Source organism: Chrysemys picta, chromosome 3 (assembly GCF_011386835.1).
Source record: "Chrysemys picta bellii isolate R12L10 chromosome 3, ASM1138683v2, whole genome shotgun sequence".
Taxonomy (NCBI): Eukaryota; Metazoa; Chordata; order Testudines; family Emydidae; genus Chrysemys; species Chrysemys picta.
The window spans coordinates 145,770,495-145,786,028 of NC_088793.1; the positions used below are offsets into that span (position 1 = coordinate 145,770,495).

At 37.2% G+C, this 15,534-nt stretch overlaps 1 protein-coding gene and 1 long non-coding RNA gene across 2 annotated transcripts in view; one reads left to right on the forward strand and one right to left on the reverse strand.

The window, feature by feature from the left end:
- Positions 1-11,969, forward strand: part of BIRC6 (baculoviral IAP repeat containing 6) — a 293,548-nt gene extending 281,579 nt beyond the window's left edge. The window contains 3 exon segments of the mRNA XM_008174422.4: positions 3,440-3,628; positions 9,889-10,023; positions 11,115-11,969. Of these exon segments, the coding sequence (XP_008172644.2) occupies positions 3,440-3,628; positions 9,889-10,023; positions 11,115-11,294 (504 nt within the window). The 3' untranslated portion in view covers positions 11,295-11,969.
- LOC112060477 (uncharacterized) overlaps positions 6,740-15,534 on the reverse strand; it is a 49,558-nt gene continuing 40,763 nt past the window's right edge. The window contains exon 4 of the long non-coding RNA XR_010599805.1: positions 6,740-6,879. This is a non-coding gene — a long non-coding RNA (uncharacterized LOC112060477). The remainder of the gene's footprint in view (positions 6,880-15,534) is intronic.

Here is a 15,534-nt window from a genome sequence, read left to right on the forward strand (position 1 = left end):
TTTTATCAGGGTTTTATTTTGAAGGTAGTAAGAGAACACTGTAAGAGAATTTTCTAACAGATGAAAGTGGAAAATTCAGTTCAGAGATTTTAGGTAGCTGAAAACAATATACAGCAGCAAATCTGCTTATTAATTAAGACTGTGCATAATGGTCAAAGCCATGAATAGCTAATATCTATTCAGTGTCTACTATGTCTAAATTTTAAAATACCCAGAATGTAAGATGTTTGAACAGTAGATATGGCAGGGTTTTTGTGTTCTTTATATAGTGAATCCTATGAGTTCAACGTTGATTTTTATGACAAGTTTTGAAACGTAGCATTTTGGGGTGGATTTTTCAAACGCTTTCAGAGTTGGCCTAACTCAGCTCCCATTGACTTCAGGGGGAGCAGAATTAGGCTGACTCTAAACACTTGTGAAAATTCCACTCTTTATTATAATAGAAAAATCACAATTTTATTTTATAGATAAACAGAATCCAAAATAAAATAGCTTTTTCTTTTTTATATGAAACATGACATCCATTAGATAGGACAACCATAAATTGACTCAGCTTAAGATCTGATACTGAAAGAATTAGATAGCAAGACAACAGCCTTCTAATAAATCTTAAAAACACAGACACCCACCCACCCCTTTTTTTGGTATCTCTTGATTCCTGGGGGAGGATCCATGTTTGTTAGTCTACATTTTTGATGAATATAGTCTAATTTTTATTCAACAAGCACAAGAATTTTTATTTGGAAAAAAAATGACTTTTGATGTTGATATGGAGATGAAAACATAACACATTTTCTTCATTAGAAAAGTACCTCAATGGAAGCTCACAAGTATTTTTCATATGCAGCAATGGCAGCTAACTTTCATAGAGGTTCTGTTTTGCAGTTCTGATTATATAATATGTTGTAATAGCATTTAACATGTTTGAACTGCTAAATATATAAACAGCCAGTGACAGAGGTAGAGATGGAGAACTGAGTCAGACAGATTTAAGCAGTATGCAAAGGATCACTCAGTGAATTAAAGGCCGAATGAGACTATAACTCAGATGTTCTTAGATTCCAGTCCCCTGCTCAGCCCACTAGACACTATGCTGTCCCTCAGCTCACCACCTTCATTTCTTCTTGGTGCAAATTAATTCAACAACAAGAATCATTTTTATCAAAATAAGTTCACCCACCCCTACTTGTGTTATCACATGCTAGAATGACCTCCAGATCATCAGCAATGTAATAATAATGAGAATGGATCTACAAAAATCTAATTTCATTCACCTGATACTTCATTAAAAATTTTTAAAATGATTGTTTAGGCTTCTGTTTCAAATAAGAATTGTTTCTTCTTGTTCAGATGGTGAAAAGAGGGAAGTCAAGGCCAAATTCTGCCCCCGTATTTATTTTGTGTGTCTGAGAAGAATGTTGGACCCTTTCGGTTAACCATAATCTTTACAAATAACTAAAGTACCAAGTTACATTTTATTATATAGCTAATATATCAGTAGATCTAAAAACTTTGAAATAATACTTTTTTCTTTTAAAAAGAGAATGATTGACATCTACTTATTCTTTTAAATGGTTTCTTTGCACCTAAATTTCAAAGCTTTTTTTCCATGTCAAATAGAGTATAGTGTTTTGTGGTAGTAAGCTACATAGGGAATTCCACTGAAACTAAGGGCTTGTCTACACTGGAAATTAACAGCGCTGCAACTTTCTCGCTCAGGGGTGTGAAAAACACCCCCTGAGCGCAGCAAGTTGCAGCGCCATAAAGCACCAGTTTAAACAGTGCCCCAGCTCTGGGAGCCACACCACTCACTGAGGTGGGTTTTTTAGAGCGCTGGGAGAGCTCTCTCAGCACTGCACCGCAACCACGCAAGGCACGTTAAAGCGCTGCCACGGCAGCACTTTAGCGTTGCCAGTGTAGACTAGCCCTACCTCACTTCCATTTACTTAGACGTACGGTTATAATTTGCACTAGATACTGATCAGAAGTTTCAAACTTGCATGCCTAGAGTTAAGCACCTAAATCCATATTAGAACACCTAAATAGATGTCTAATTTTCAGAGGTGCGGAGTTCCTGCAGCTAATATTGACTCCAGTGGGATTGGCAAGCACTCAGCACCTTTGAAAATTAGGCCACTTAGGTACCTCAATAAAGATTTAGGGTTGCAATTCACAGGCACTTACACATTAAAATTAAGAAAGACTGATAAAAATTTTAAAGTAATAATTTTCAGCCATTTGTTTTAGTAGGCTTCTTGTGCCGAAAGTGTTCAGAAATTTTCTTAGTAATCCTGCATTTGTGATTGGTTGTTAAATTTATATTTTTTTCAGCCAAAATTTATCCAGGCATTTGAAAATAAGGGAGAATTGTGAGGAAGGAGAATTTTTGGAGAGGGAGTTTAGCATTAAATATCTGATTGCTGGCCATGGGTCTAACTGAATGTTACTACTGCACATTAGGTATGTTGGAGTGTTGTGTTTCATGTAGGTACTTGTGAGTTTTTTTCCGAGGGTTACCTAGTGCATATGGTTAGATCCCTTGTGTGTGTATATAAATCCCAATAAAATAAATAGTGAATGTGCAGTCAGCTTACTGAACATTGAGTTTGTATTTCCTACAGGACTTTTTTTTTTTTTTTTACTACTTTGAAAGTTTATTTTAGCTGCTTTTGATCTGTGAAGAGCTGAGTTTCTTCTGCAGTAATTAACCATGGCACTAATAGCTAAGTTAATTTAGGGAGAGTTGCTTTAGGTGTTGGCAATATCAGGCGATGTTGCAGGAAAACCACAGAATCCTGAATCAGGGTGTGACAGGTAATAGTGAAGCTGTTTCACTTCAGCTATTTAATTTTAATGTGTATTTTGTAACTTTTAGACTGTTTCATTTTATAAATATTCAGTTTATACTTAGTGCTTGGCTTTTAGTCTCAAAGTCTGTGCTGCATCTGTGCTACGCTTGGACTGAAAGCTAGAATTTTTACCTCCATTATGGATTTTTAAGCAGTTTGAACAAACTAACAATGGTTACGTTTTTAATGTAATAAAAGAAACCATTGTTCGTTTGTTCAAACTGCTTAAAAATCTACGTGGGGCCAGGCCAATTTATTCAAAAAATGTTTAGCTCTGGAAGTAATATGTAGCTACATATTTATGTTCTTATAGTTTTCTAATTTATTTTTTCTTTGGACTAGGTTTACAGTTGTGTGGATGATGGTTTTTATTATAAGTATAGTAATTGTTTCAGATGAAATAGATATTTACCACAATTCCCCACTCGTATGAAATATTCATATTTTACAACATACATTAATTAGTCATAAAATATTTCTTGTAATGAAGACAAATCTTTTTATATAATGTATTTTAAAAACAAGTGGTGGTCACTATGTAATGGGCTGAATTATTTTTCATTTACTTATTTAACTGCTTCTCTCCACAGGTGTTGGTGTCTGTCCAGTCCCTCATATTGGTAGCAGAACCCTATTTTAATGAACCCGGATATGAAAGATCTAGAGGTACTCCTAGTGGTACACAGAGTTCCAGAGAATATGATGGAAATATACGACAGGCAACAGTCAAGTGGGCTATGCTTGAACAAATCAGAAACCCTTCACCATGTTTTAAGGAGGTAGGTATTCTGAAACAAACATTTCCCCACTGATTTCCTTCTTGTTGAATGAGAACATTAACTATATAAAAAGGTTGAAAGAGAAATGATGGGAATATCAAGGTTCTTGCTATACTTATTAGAAAACAACAAGAAATTTGATGCATTGGTGGAGTTGAGTTTATTAGATGAGTTTGCTAGAATCTTGAAACGTCTAGAAAGAGGAGTGGAAAATCTGATAAAATGTGGTTCTGTAAAGCTTAGCTAGTTTGTATTTTTAACTTTTCACAGCATCAGATGTGGTGTTTCTTCTAACTGCATTACATGCAAAATCTGCTGATCTATACTGCAAATACGTACTAAAGGTTTAGTGATTACCAAACATTAGTGTATTAATTTATCTAACTCAAGATGCCTAAAGGAAGGAAGGGGCAGGAAACAAGTGAGTGAATGGACTAGAGTAATGGAAACAGATAATTCAAAAGCAAATTATAAATATTCTTGAGCTGTTAATTAAAATGCTACCTAGGATTTGTACTCATTTCAAAAAGTAGAGAAAACCAGTTTCCAGCTCTGAACATCACGAGTTTGGTTTAGGAGGCACTGTCTGTCTTTGAAAGGCAAAGATCAATTGACGTAAAAACAACTATCTTGAACTTGATAATTTTCTGCTAATGATATTGCCTTCAATGTACTGCAAAATGAGGTATTAAAGAAAAGATTTCACCCTGGTTATACTCCTCCAGACAGATTGACACTTATAAGTCTGTTACTAGATGTGGCAAGTGAAGAAATAGATGACAGATTAAAGGAAGAAGTAAAATAATCAGTACAGACATTAATGGAAGATGTGAAGTTGTTTGTTTGACCAACCAATCATCAGAGTCCATAGAAAAGAAGTGTTTTATTGAGAGTTAAACAGATCAGCTTTTCATTCCAGAGCTGGCTGCACCATAGTGATGGGTGAAGTGATTCCCATTACTGCCTATAATTTATACATGAGTTTGTAAAGTATTTAGTGTGTTTTCTGTCTGAAAAATGTCACCAAAATGTACATTGTCCATTCCATGTGGCAGTTCGTTTAATTTAATCTTCATTTAGCATTTTAATGAAGATATCATCAGACTATGATTTTCCTCTTTTTTCATTTATATTTGATGTTACTAAGAAACTTGCTAACTATGCAGCCAAGCAAGAAATCTGATATTTGTCATATTTTTTCTTGGACAATTTCACACCTCTATTAAACTGTGAAGGTGTGTATATCAAATTAAGCGTAACTCCCAACTGTGAGAATTGATGCCTTCCCTAACATCTAAGAAAAGTGGAATGCGTGATTCTAGCAGTTTGAACATAGTTTTAAAAAAATTCTGTTCAACTCCCAGCTAGACCTTTTACCCATGGCATATTATTTATGCTCATTTACTTTTTCTTATGTAAAAGAGGAAGGAAGTTGCTAAGTTTTGTCATAATGTCAGCTGCTGGTTGTCACTTGTAAAAACCATGCATTATTCCTACCACTTCCAACAGCAGGCTTAATAGACTTCTCTGAAACATCTGATAGTACACACTGACTAAGAAAAGAATATTCACACTAAAGATAGATTATCTTTGACAAATTGGGCACTTATGCTTTCTGGAGTTAAATTAGTATTTTATTATACTACCATTGTACAAAGATATGTTTTACCTTGAAAGTATCTGGCTTTTGTGGTCAAAGGGCCGCTAAAAGAATAAAATAACATATTTTGCTACTAACAAAATTAAATTGAACAACCTCATGACTTTCTCCTCTTCCACTTTACTTGTTATGTTAGGTGTGACATTGACTAAGGCATTTTGTAATTTTTGGAACTAGCAATGGGAGCTGAATCATTGATTTATCAGTAGAATAATTGAGCAGCTCAATATTACACTGAAAATGTCTTTTGTCCCTTTGCAGTACAGCAAGGACATGCCTAGCACTAGGTTTTTCTCTTTTTAAACTAAAATGCCTTTAAAAGACACTATGATAAATAGATTTGGTTCTTCTTCTCCAAGTATTATATGTGTAGATCCCTACTTCTGGGTGTGCCTATGTAAAGTTGGATCCCTCTGTCGAGTAACCTTGGAGCTGCCTTACATACTTCAATGCAAAATCCAACATTGAGTGCAGGAGTATATAAACTATTGCTTCCCTAGTCCCATAGGTTTCTTACCATAGTAAATGACTCCCTTGGTCGTTTCCCCCCATCATCAGTTTATCAACCATGTAAGTATAGTTTTAGTGTAAACAGTGCATTAGTTTTTCAGATTTTATTATAATTGTATTTTGGTTAGTAATTATAACTAACTCTGTAGCCCAGTTCCAAGGGGTCAGTTGCATCAGGTTCTGTGTTGCATTGGGTTACCTGCTTTGGAATTCACATATCGTGGTCAGGTTTAGTCCAATCCAAAGACTCCGTCTGGGAAGAAGACTTGTTGATACTGTATAGGCGATTGTTTGACCACACTTTGGTTTATTATGAACTATACTTGAGACCAAATAACCAGTGTGTGTCAGGTTTATTAATAGTACAGGAAAAAACGTTCTATATGATACCAATCTCCGAAGAGGAGTCCTGTGCAGCGATGTTACATTCACCTTACACAGTAGGTGTGCTCCCCAAAGTTGCACATTTTAGCTGGTATGATTTTACAGGTTACACATTTCTTTACACATCACTAAAATCCAACCCATCAGTTTGTTCCAGTTCCCTAACTTGTTGTTCTGTTCCTTCCTTATCTTTGTTTTGGGTATTAGCATTCCAGGTACTGGTCCGTGAAGGTACTTCCCTAGCTTGTACTAAGACTCGGAAAGAATGTATCTTGATTTTGACAAGTTTATTATCTGCTTGTGCCAAATGCTTACATCAGCAAATGCAAGGTGTTATGGGATACTTAGCGTACGTTAACGGGGTTGTAATAAAAGTACAAGTCAATTTGGGCTATATAGCAGCTATATTAATGCTTAATATGTATACTTTACCTTATTTATTTATTTAATTAATGTATTTACTTAAATGCTTGGAATCTATATTGCGGGTAGTAGTATCAACATAATATATATGTATGCTAGCCAGCGTATATTAGTCGACAGACTAAATTCAGGTGGTACTCTCTCCAGAGAATAAGATATTCCTGATCCACATAGCAAGTGCCTGGGCGCTTAGCTGAGAGATGCATTGTTTGTGCTAGTTTCACTCTCCAGTCCAGGAAAGTGTTAATTGTAATTCCACTTCTTCCTGATGAGTCTTTGAAAAAAAGAAAAACTGAGTCAGTGCCAGTCCCTTCTTGAACTGCCTGACCCAAAGACAAGGCAAGGGATGCACTGATCTGTGTACAATAGGTTCTGTACTTTTAGTATTTAAGCATCTCAATCATTAAAGTATTTATCCTCACAACAGCCCTATAAGGTAAGAACATACTGTTATCCTCATTTTACAGCTGAGGAGTGAGACACATTGAGACTAAGTGATTTGCCTGAGGTCATACTGGATGTTTGTGATAGAAGCAGGGAATTGAACTTGGGTGTCCCAAATTCCAAGCTAGCATCCTTAACCACTAGACCATTCTTTCTATAAGATTTAAGATGCAAAGGTATCCAGGAAGCTTAGGAGGTCTAAGAACCAGGAGTTCACATCTGACTGCTTCCTATGCAGAATTGTGTGTGTGAAAAAGGGAGGTACCATCTATCCCCTGGCTCCCGCTCTGGTTTTAGAAAGAAGTCAAGAGCCTTGATTATCAAGGGGAACTACATTGAGAGAGTCCTCAGAAATTAGTAGGCACAGGAGATGCCTCATTGTGTCCCACTTCCATTGTGATGGAGTTTTCCCATCTGTGACTTGTTTTAAGCAGAGCTCTATCTTCTGTGACACCTGCTAAGTAGTCTGAATGGGAGCTTATTTTGTCATTTATACTTCAGTAGTGCTTAGAGGCCTCAACTAAGTTGGGCCCTGTTGTCTTAGGCAATGTACAAATATTTAGTGAATGACACACACTGTCTCAAACAGCTTTCTCAGAATGAAAGTCTTGGAACCAAAGACTTCTGCTATTGACTTAATTACTACTAGGGATGTAGTCTGAGCCTTTTTATCTCTGAAGCCATTAGTTACCCTGGGTTGGTTCCTTCTCTCTCTCCTATCCTATATATACAAACTAAAAAACTGCTTGATCCCTCAGAGGACATTGGAATGAATGTTGACGATGTTGGCAGCTTTCCCAATCCTCTTTGTCATCGCTGAAGAAGCTAACATTCAGGTTGTCCCCAAAGGACAAAGAATTTCTAAAATCTTCTCTTGAATAGCTGAAATGTCAGGCACAGTTTTTCTCAGTGCAGAAGCTTCAGCATCTATTTGACTTATTGGCTCCTTAGCTGAGAGGGAGTATGGCTATCCCTATAAATTAGTCTGGTCAAACCAAACAAAAACCTTTTGGATAAAATAAGCATCTGTTCCACCTGAAGCTTAAGAAGGAAAGCAGGCACTACTAGGTTGCTGCCTATACAATTAGTGGGGAGGGAATTAAATACTCTACACACAGTTTATTCAGAGTGTCTGCTATAAATGAGGAAAACAACTCTCAGGATAGAGTTTATTAATTTACCCCATGAGGAATAATAAGGAAAAGATTAAATAAGCAGTGGAGAATATGGCCCCACGTCTACTGTACTGCAAAAATACTTAGCCTTGAAGTAATTGATAGTGTGCTTGATAAACTTCTTTAGGAAACTATTTCAGAGTAGTTCTCTAGTTTTACATATCTGTAACCCCACTTAGTGTTTAGAAATTTCTGACAAAGTCAGTGCTTAGGAGTCTCATACCATTAGTAAAAGTTAGGACTACTTTTGTGTGGTCTCTAAAACTGTACATGAACACCAAAATAAGTATAGGGTCAGATTTTGGCTCCCACCTGTGTAGGGGGCAGCCTAAATGCTGATGCTTGAACTCTAAAATCACAAGAGCATTACAGGGAGTTTTAGTACCACCAAAGGTGGTAACCGCAAGCTGACATAACTGTGGCCTTGCCCCCTTCCACGCTAGCTGATGCTCCATGGCCAGCTCTGGGGAAGAATATACTGCACAGTTGACCTTCTTCCATACTCACTTGCTAATACAAGTTCTTCTGCCTACCTGTTTACTGTTCAGGCAGAAAGTGACACTGACTAGAGACATAATTGGTGCTCTTCCCCCTTCCACCAAACGCATTCTGCTCTGAGGGCAGTGGCTTTAAAACTCATGAAAAGCCCTATGTATTATATCTGTTCTTTTCCAGATTAATAAATATTTGTGTGTAAATGTATGCCCTGTGTTGTAAATACATCTGGGATTTCTGTGCAGTCAGGGAATTTGGCTACCATTTTACTGTCAATATTTTAGCATCCAGTAAGGTATTGTATTTAGGCTTTTGTTTAATCTTCATCCATATAACACAAAATACCTGTGACAATGTTCTCATCTGCATGGGGTTTCTCAATCTGTGGATTGTGACCCAAAATTGGGTAGCCAGAACACATAAAAGGGTCCTGGGGCTGGCTGGGCTAACCTCCCCTCTTGGCATTGCGACCCTATGCACCAGGTTATAAAGCCACTCACAAATTTGGTCCAGCCAGCCCAAAACTGAGTGCCATAGTGACTCTGGAGGTCATGATGCCCAGAGCAGGGTGCCAAACCCAACCAGCCCTGTGGGACAGGAGCTGAGAGGGAATGAATCATAGGGTTCAAGTGCTGTCAGATTCTCTAGTAAGTACTGGCCCCTTAAATTATCCTCCGCCTTGCAACATCCTCTTTTCAATGCCCCATCCTGCTGCCCAGCCCCACTCCACTTTACCCCCAAATTTTCCCCCCAGACCACTTTGCCCCCAAATCCCATCCTACCCCTTACTCTGCCCCCCATGGACTGGGGGGAGGGGGGGCTGTATTTTGGGGGGGAATATCTCAGCTCACTGCTCTTCCCCCAGTTAGGGAGTTCCCTAGCTGTAATGTCTGGAATCTTAGTTCTGAGGCTACCCAATCCCTTGCTGCAACCCTGCAGAGGGTTTGGGGGTGAGGACTGGGACTGCGGGCTTCTGGGGGTAGAGGTCTTTCTGTGTCATGATAGGCTATCAAGGTTTGCAAATTAGTCCTGAGCCCAAAAAGATTGAGAACCACTGATCTACTTGACGTTTTTAGGTCAAAACTCAGTCTTGCTGTTCTTAAAAGCATATGGTTGTTGGAAGCCAGTGATTAATTTTTTTTTCTTCTTATCTTGTATATTTCTTACAGGTCATACACAAACATTTTTACTTGAAAAGAGTGGAGATCATGGCCCAGTGTGAGGAGTGGATAGCAGATATACAGCAGTACAGCAGTGACAAACGGGTAGGCAGGACTATGTCTCATCACGCAGCAGCTCTTAAGGTGAGGCATGCTAATATAATGACCGGTAACATGAAGCAACAGTTCACTTTAATGAAACTATCCTGCATGTATGAGTACAACAAGCAAAAATAGCAATATTTTAAAAAAAAATTGAAACATGATTGAAGCTTTAAAATAAACTGTAAAACTGACAGTCACAATGCATCTCTTGATGATCATTTATGAAATATTTTACAAATGAAATTTATTTCCTCCTTATGTAGTTTGTTCCACCCCATGCAAATGTGAGAGTTCAATTTTCTTCATAAGGCTTTTATAGCAGTTTGGTGTTATTTTGGGATGTATTTTGGGATATGATAAAATTGTACTATAACCAATCTGCAATACAGATTTAAAGGGAAGCTTCCCAGAAAACAAATTCCTTTCATAGACAAAATCATAAATTGATAAGCAAATAACACTACATTTAAGAGGCTTGGCACATCTAACATTCCAATGCAATTTTAGTGTTCAGTAACAAAATATATAATACTTAACAACTTTTGGTTTTTGCTTGGACAAGAGCAGAATTTGTGGCTTTATTACTGGGAAACACTTTTTCTGTTGCTAGAATGACATTGTTTCAATGCAATTGAGCTTTAAAATGGTCACTGCTTTTTATGATGAACAGATTAGAGAAATGTCCACGATGTTTATATTCTATATCTCTGTAGCATGTGTATTATCATAACCCTTTTATAGATGGTGAGTTCTAATTATCCAAAATTTTCCTGCTGTGCCCAGCACCAACTATGAGCATGGACAGTACACAGTTGTGATGCACAGGAGGACAAACCAGGACACTTTCACTGCTGTCTTCCTGACCCCAAATGCCCTGCTGCTGCAGATTGGCGTCCCATTGTCCCCTTTACTTCACCCTCAGTAGAACTCTGGGGGTATGTGAATTTCTGCAACCATTACTATTGCTGAACTGGTTGACAGCCACAGAAATAGTTTTCAACTCGTGGGAGCCTGTTGTATTATATATTTTTCCTGGATATTATTTGATTGATAATATGCATCAAAATTACTTAGAAGAATTGTGAAAAGTAACGATGTTTTAATCAGTATCTTAATATCTGTACATACAGCGTCACACAGCTCAACTCCGTGAAGAGCTTTTAAAACTCCCCTGCCCTGAAGGCTTGGATCCAGATTCTGATGATTCCACCGAGAAATGCAGTGCCACAACAAGTTCTGAGGAGACGATATTGCATGACCAGGTTAAACCTAGCAGCAGTAAAGACATCTCCAGTGATTTCAAATTATGAGTGGCATTGACATGGACTTTACAGATACAGAGGCTTTGAAGCACAAGCCAAATATGTCAATATTTGTATGTAAGAAGCTAATTATGTAATAGGTAATGAAATTGAAACTATACTATGCCCTTAAGGATATACAGTTTAATTCAAGATGATCTTTTATTTACCTGTACAACAGTGTAAACTTTTTTGTGCTTTTATTTTTCAATTGTGAGAACCACTGATTGGTATGTTTAAAAAGTTATGTATACGAGAAATGGATAAATCACTGATATATAAGGGAAACTACCTTAGGAAAGAATGTTTACTGAATGTTTTTTTTTTTTTTTTTTTTTTACTTGTAGAGTGAGGGCGGATGTAACAAAGAATATATATTGGTCATTCTTACAGCTACTATTTAAAGTCAGAAAATTTTCACTGAATTTGATAGATTTTACGTTCGGCCATATCTTCATGCTCATATTTGATTTCTAAAGAAAACCTGTATACTTCAATAAAAGTTAAATGGACATGCTCCCTCTTTTATGATTTACTGGTACATTTTTTTAAATGATCTGCCATAAAATACGTTATAGCTGGAGACTTGCACTTGTATGACTGAATTATTACAGTCAACGTATTTAATTTTATGCTTACTAATTCTAAAATGCAGATTAAATAAATGCACATGGTTTTACCTCATGCCAACATCTGGACTTCTGAATTTATCTTTTATTAGTTATTTTGTGCAAACTAATGGTATTCCAAAATTTGTCTTGATTGTTTTAAAAGGCTATTCTGGAAGTAAAGGATTTTTTTTAAACAATTGTCTGATTTTACATAGTAAAGGCATCTGTATTAAAAATAAATTAAGCATTGACAAGGGCTAAGGATATGCCATATAGGACTGCTACATTCTATAGTTAGGTATATTTTTCATTTTATACTTGCATGCATACATCATAAAAAAAAATCAGTTATTGGCTGGATTAATAATTATAAGTCTTGCGGCTAACACAACATGCACTGTTATTGGTTCTTAATTTTCAGTAGTCCTTGAGGGACAAATCAAATCATACTGGTATTACCTTAAATCACAGTTAGATAAGATATGTAATATTACATTAATTAGAGACCTGCTATATTAACAATATTCTAAATGAGGCAAGAAACGAAGTCCTTTCACCCTCTTTTTTTTTGTTCACTGTTTATAAATATCAAATTGGACTTATTCAACTTTTTCTTTATTTTAAAATGCATCATTTCTAATAATTAAAAATGCCAGCAACTTGATGTCATGTCCTTATGCGGGTGTTCAGCAGAAACGTTAAATACTTGTGTGTTATAAGTCTGCAGAGACTTTTGGCTGAAACAACCTGGTTTTCTTTTTTAAGAGATGTTATGTTAATCCATGGCCTGTCCTGATTGCACATAACTGTCAAAATACTTACTGGACTTCAAAGTATCAAATTAAGCAGGCCTATTTGCTACCTTAGGGAAATCCTTGTAATTAAATATATTAAGCAAAACAAGCAGGTGAACATTGGAATATATTTACATTTTGGTAAACTTCTCCTGCCTTGATATTATCTTACACTATGAAGTGGAATGCTAACAAAGGACTATGAGATGTAAGTTTCTCTAAAGACTGGTATTTATTTACAATACCTTTCCTTAACGTGCATGAGGTTAATTCTTTTTACACACTTCAAAATTAAATGAGTCCCACTTAGTGGAATCCTCCATGTAATGGAGGGTAAGGTGCACCCAGTATCACCTATCAGCAGGAAGGCCTTTCAGTCCAGTTCCTCACCTGAGGTGTAGCTTCACCTCACGTTGCAATGTCCTCACCCTCTTCTTATCAAAGGGGGAGTGAGATTGAAATATGGCTTATGTCCCTCCAGCAGGCTCAGACTCAGGGCCCTATGTAAGTCAACCGTGTCTGGCACCAGAGTTACCCTCCCTACCATCTGTCTCTCTTCCATGGCTCTAAGTCCAATACAAGGTAACAAAAGAAAAGATAACCAAACCTTCAGCTCAGCATGCACTTCTAATCCTCTCGGTGAGGCTTCTGCAGCAGCCTTGTCCAGGAGCCCTCAGAGTAGGTCTGTCTTCGTCCCTGACTGAGGTGCATTTAAGCTTCCTCTCTTTAGAGCATGCTCTGCAGATCTAAAGAGGTAGGGCTACTGGGCTTGCCCAGTGTGAGGTTTGTAAACCTCATCACATTCCCAGATCTCTAGCAATTACCCTAGGCTTGCACAATCCAGTTAACTATATTTTGTATTATATTATTGAAGCAAAAGCACTAATTAAGACTGTAAAATTGTTTCCATTATATATCTCCATTTTTAGATACAAATAATTTTTCCAGAAAAACTCCTTTTGGGCCAAAACTCCACACAGGTTCTCAGGTGGATTGAATTGTGACAGCTCAAGCAAAGCCACTCAAACTATCACAAACTTAGCCTAGCTGAGGATCTGTTCCATGAAGGTTAATTATCTAATGAAAATGTAAAGTCCTGCTCTCACTAACCATCATTTATTTTAAATATGTAATTTGCACCAATTTGACATTAAGTGGGTGGGCAAAATGACTGACCCTCTTCTGGTGAGTACCTTTTTGCACAGGAGATATAATTCTGATCTCACATGCTGTTGTAAATCAGGAGTAGTGCCACTGAAATGGATGCAGTGAAATTACACAGGTATAAAACCAGTGCACATGACATCAGAATCAAGCCTCTATGAATGTCCAATCAATAGAAGTTATACAATGGTGTGAGTGCAAAAATAGTATGACTATTTTACTCCAATAATTACATTGCATTTGACTTTGGCCCAGTATTGCAACTGTTGGCAATGATACAGCGCTATCCAATTTTGAATTGTTTGACCATCAGGTGGCTAAGTCTTGAAGATGGTGTGAAGTAGTAAAAAGTGCATCTTCACATTTCTGAGCCTCAGTACCTGGGAGGGAGCTGATGCATTATCAAGCTATAAAATCATCATGTTTTGCAATACCCATGGAGCAGTCAAACTCCTTTAATCAGTTCCCAAAAGTAAATTCTCCATGCTCTTTCATTAGCGTACCAGTTGCATAAAGTAATGAGGTCAAAATCTTTTCCAAAACAAGCATTTCTTTATCACTGAGCTGTACAGACCGACTAGAACAATGTGGTCCTTAAAGTCTTCGCATTACAGTTGCCTAAAATGTCAATCTCTCTTAATTTAACACAAACTATCTTCTGGCTAGTGTTGTACCAAAAAGAAGTGGGTTCTTCTATATTAAAAACAGAGGGAGATTTTCAAAATCACACAGGGTACCAAACTCCCATTTGTGTCTTTGAAAATCTCCCCCATAATTTGTAGTCTTACTTTTAGACCAATCTGCCCATCCTTCACCACTGACAGATCTACACCATACAGTCTGCGCTTTCTTATGCTGCTCTTTGAATTCTGCAGTCACCTTGCAAAAAGGTGAAAAGTTTGCACCAAGCATCTTACCTTTACTTATCAATACATCAATGGCATGTCCTGAGACTTCATGTCCTATTTCCACAAACATAATGCCAAGCTTTCTCATAATAGCACAGCCTAGAGTAGCCATAAGACTAGCAGAAATGGTTGAGCAGCCTACAAGAGTTTGCTTCATAAAAATAAAAGCAATAATTTTGTTTTAAGATTTTTGTATAGAACAAACATGCTCCACTTCATATTTGGTGGTTTTCAAGCATGTGTTTGACTTCAGCTTTTTGATGATGCCTTTGTACAACTCACTGGTTCACTTCTGAATTCCAGTCAATGTACAGTTACACAGCACCGTGCGGAGCATCCTTTTCTGCACCCACTCTTCTGCTGCTAACTTAAGTAAGGGAAATACAGCCAGCAGCTGGATACAGGAACCGTGGATACTTGCAATACCATTTAACAGGTCAAACTCTGTTTCACAACATTAGGTTTAGATCCATGCATGCAACTAATGGCGGAGTGAAGAATAAAATGCTGACTCTGTCAGGGTCTACAGTAGCTCCTATTTTTCAGCTCCTGACAGTGAGAGAACTGGTGCAGAAATGGCTCAGGCATGTTTACTACCCTATCCAAAACCTTGCTCTGAACAGGTAAAAACTGAGTATTAGTATAGACAGAGCTTTGAGATCTACAGATAAAAAGCATTTTACAAGAGCTATTTGTACAGCTATCATTACTGTGACCATAAACAAGTTACATATTAAGCAACACTAGCTTTTTATCTTTAAAACATGGCAAC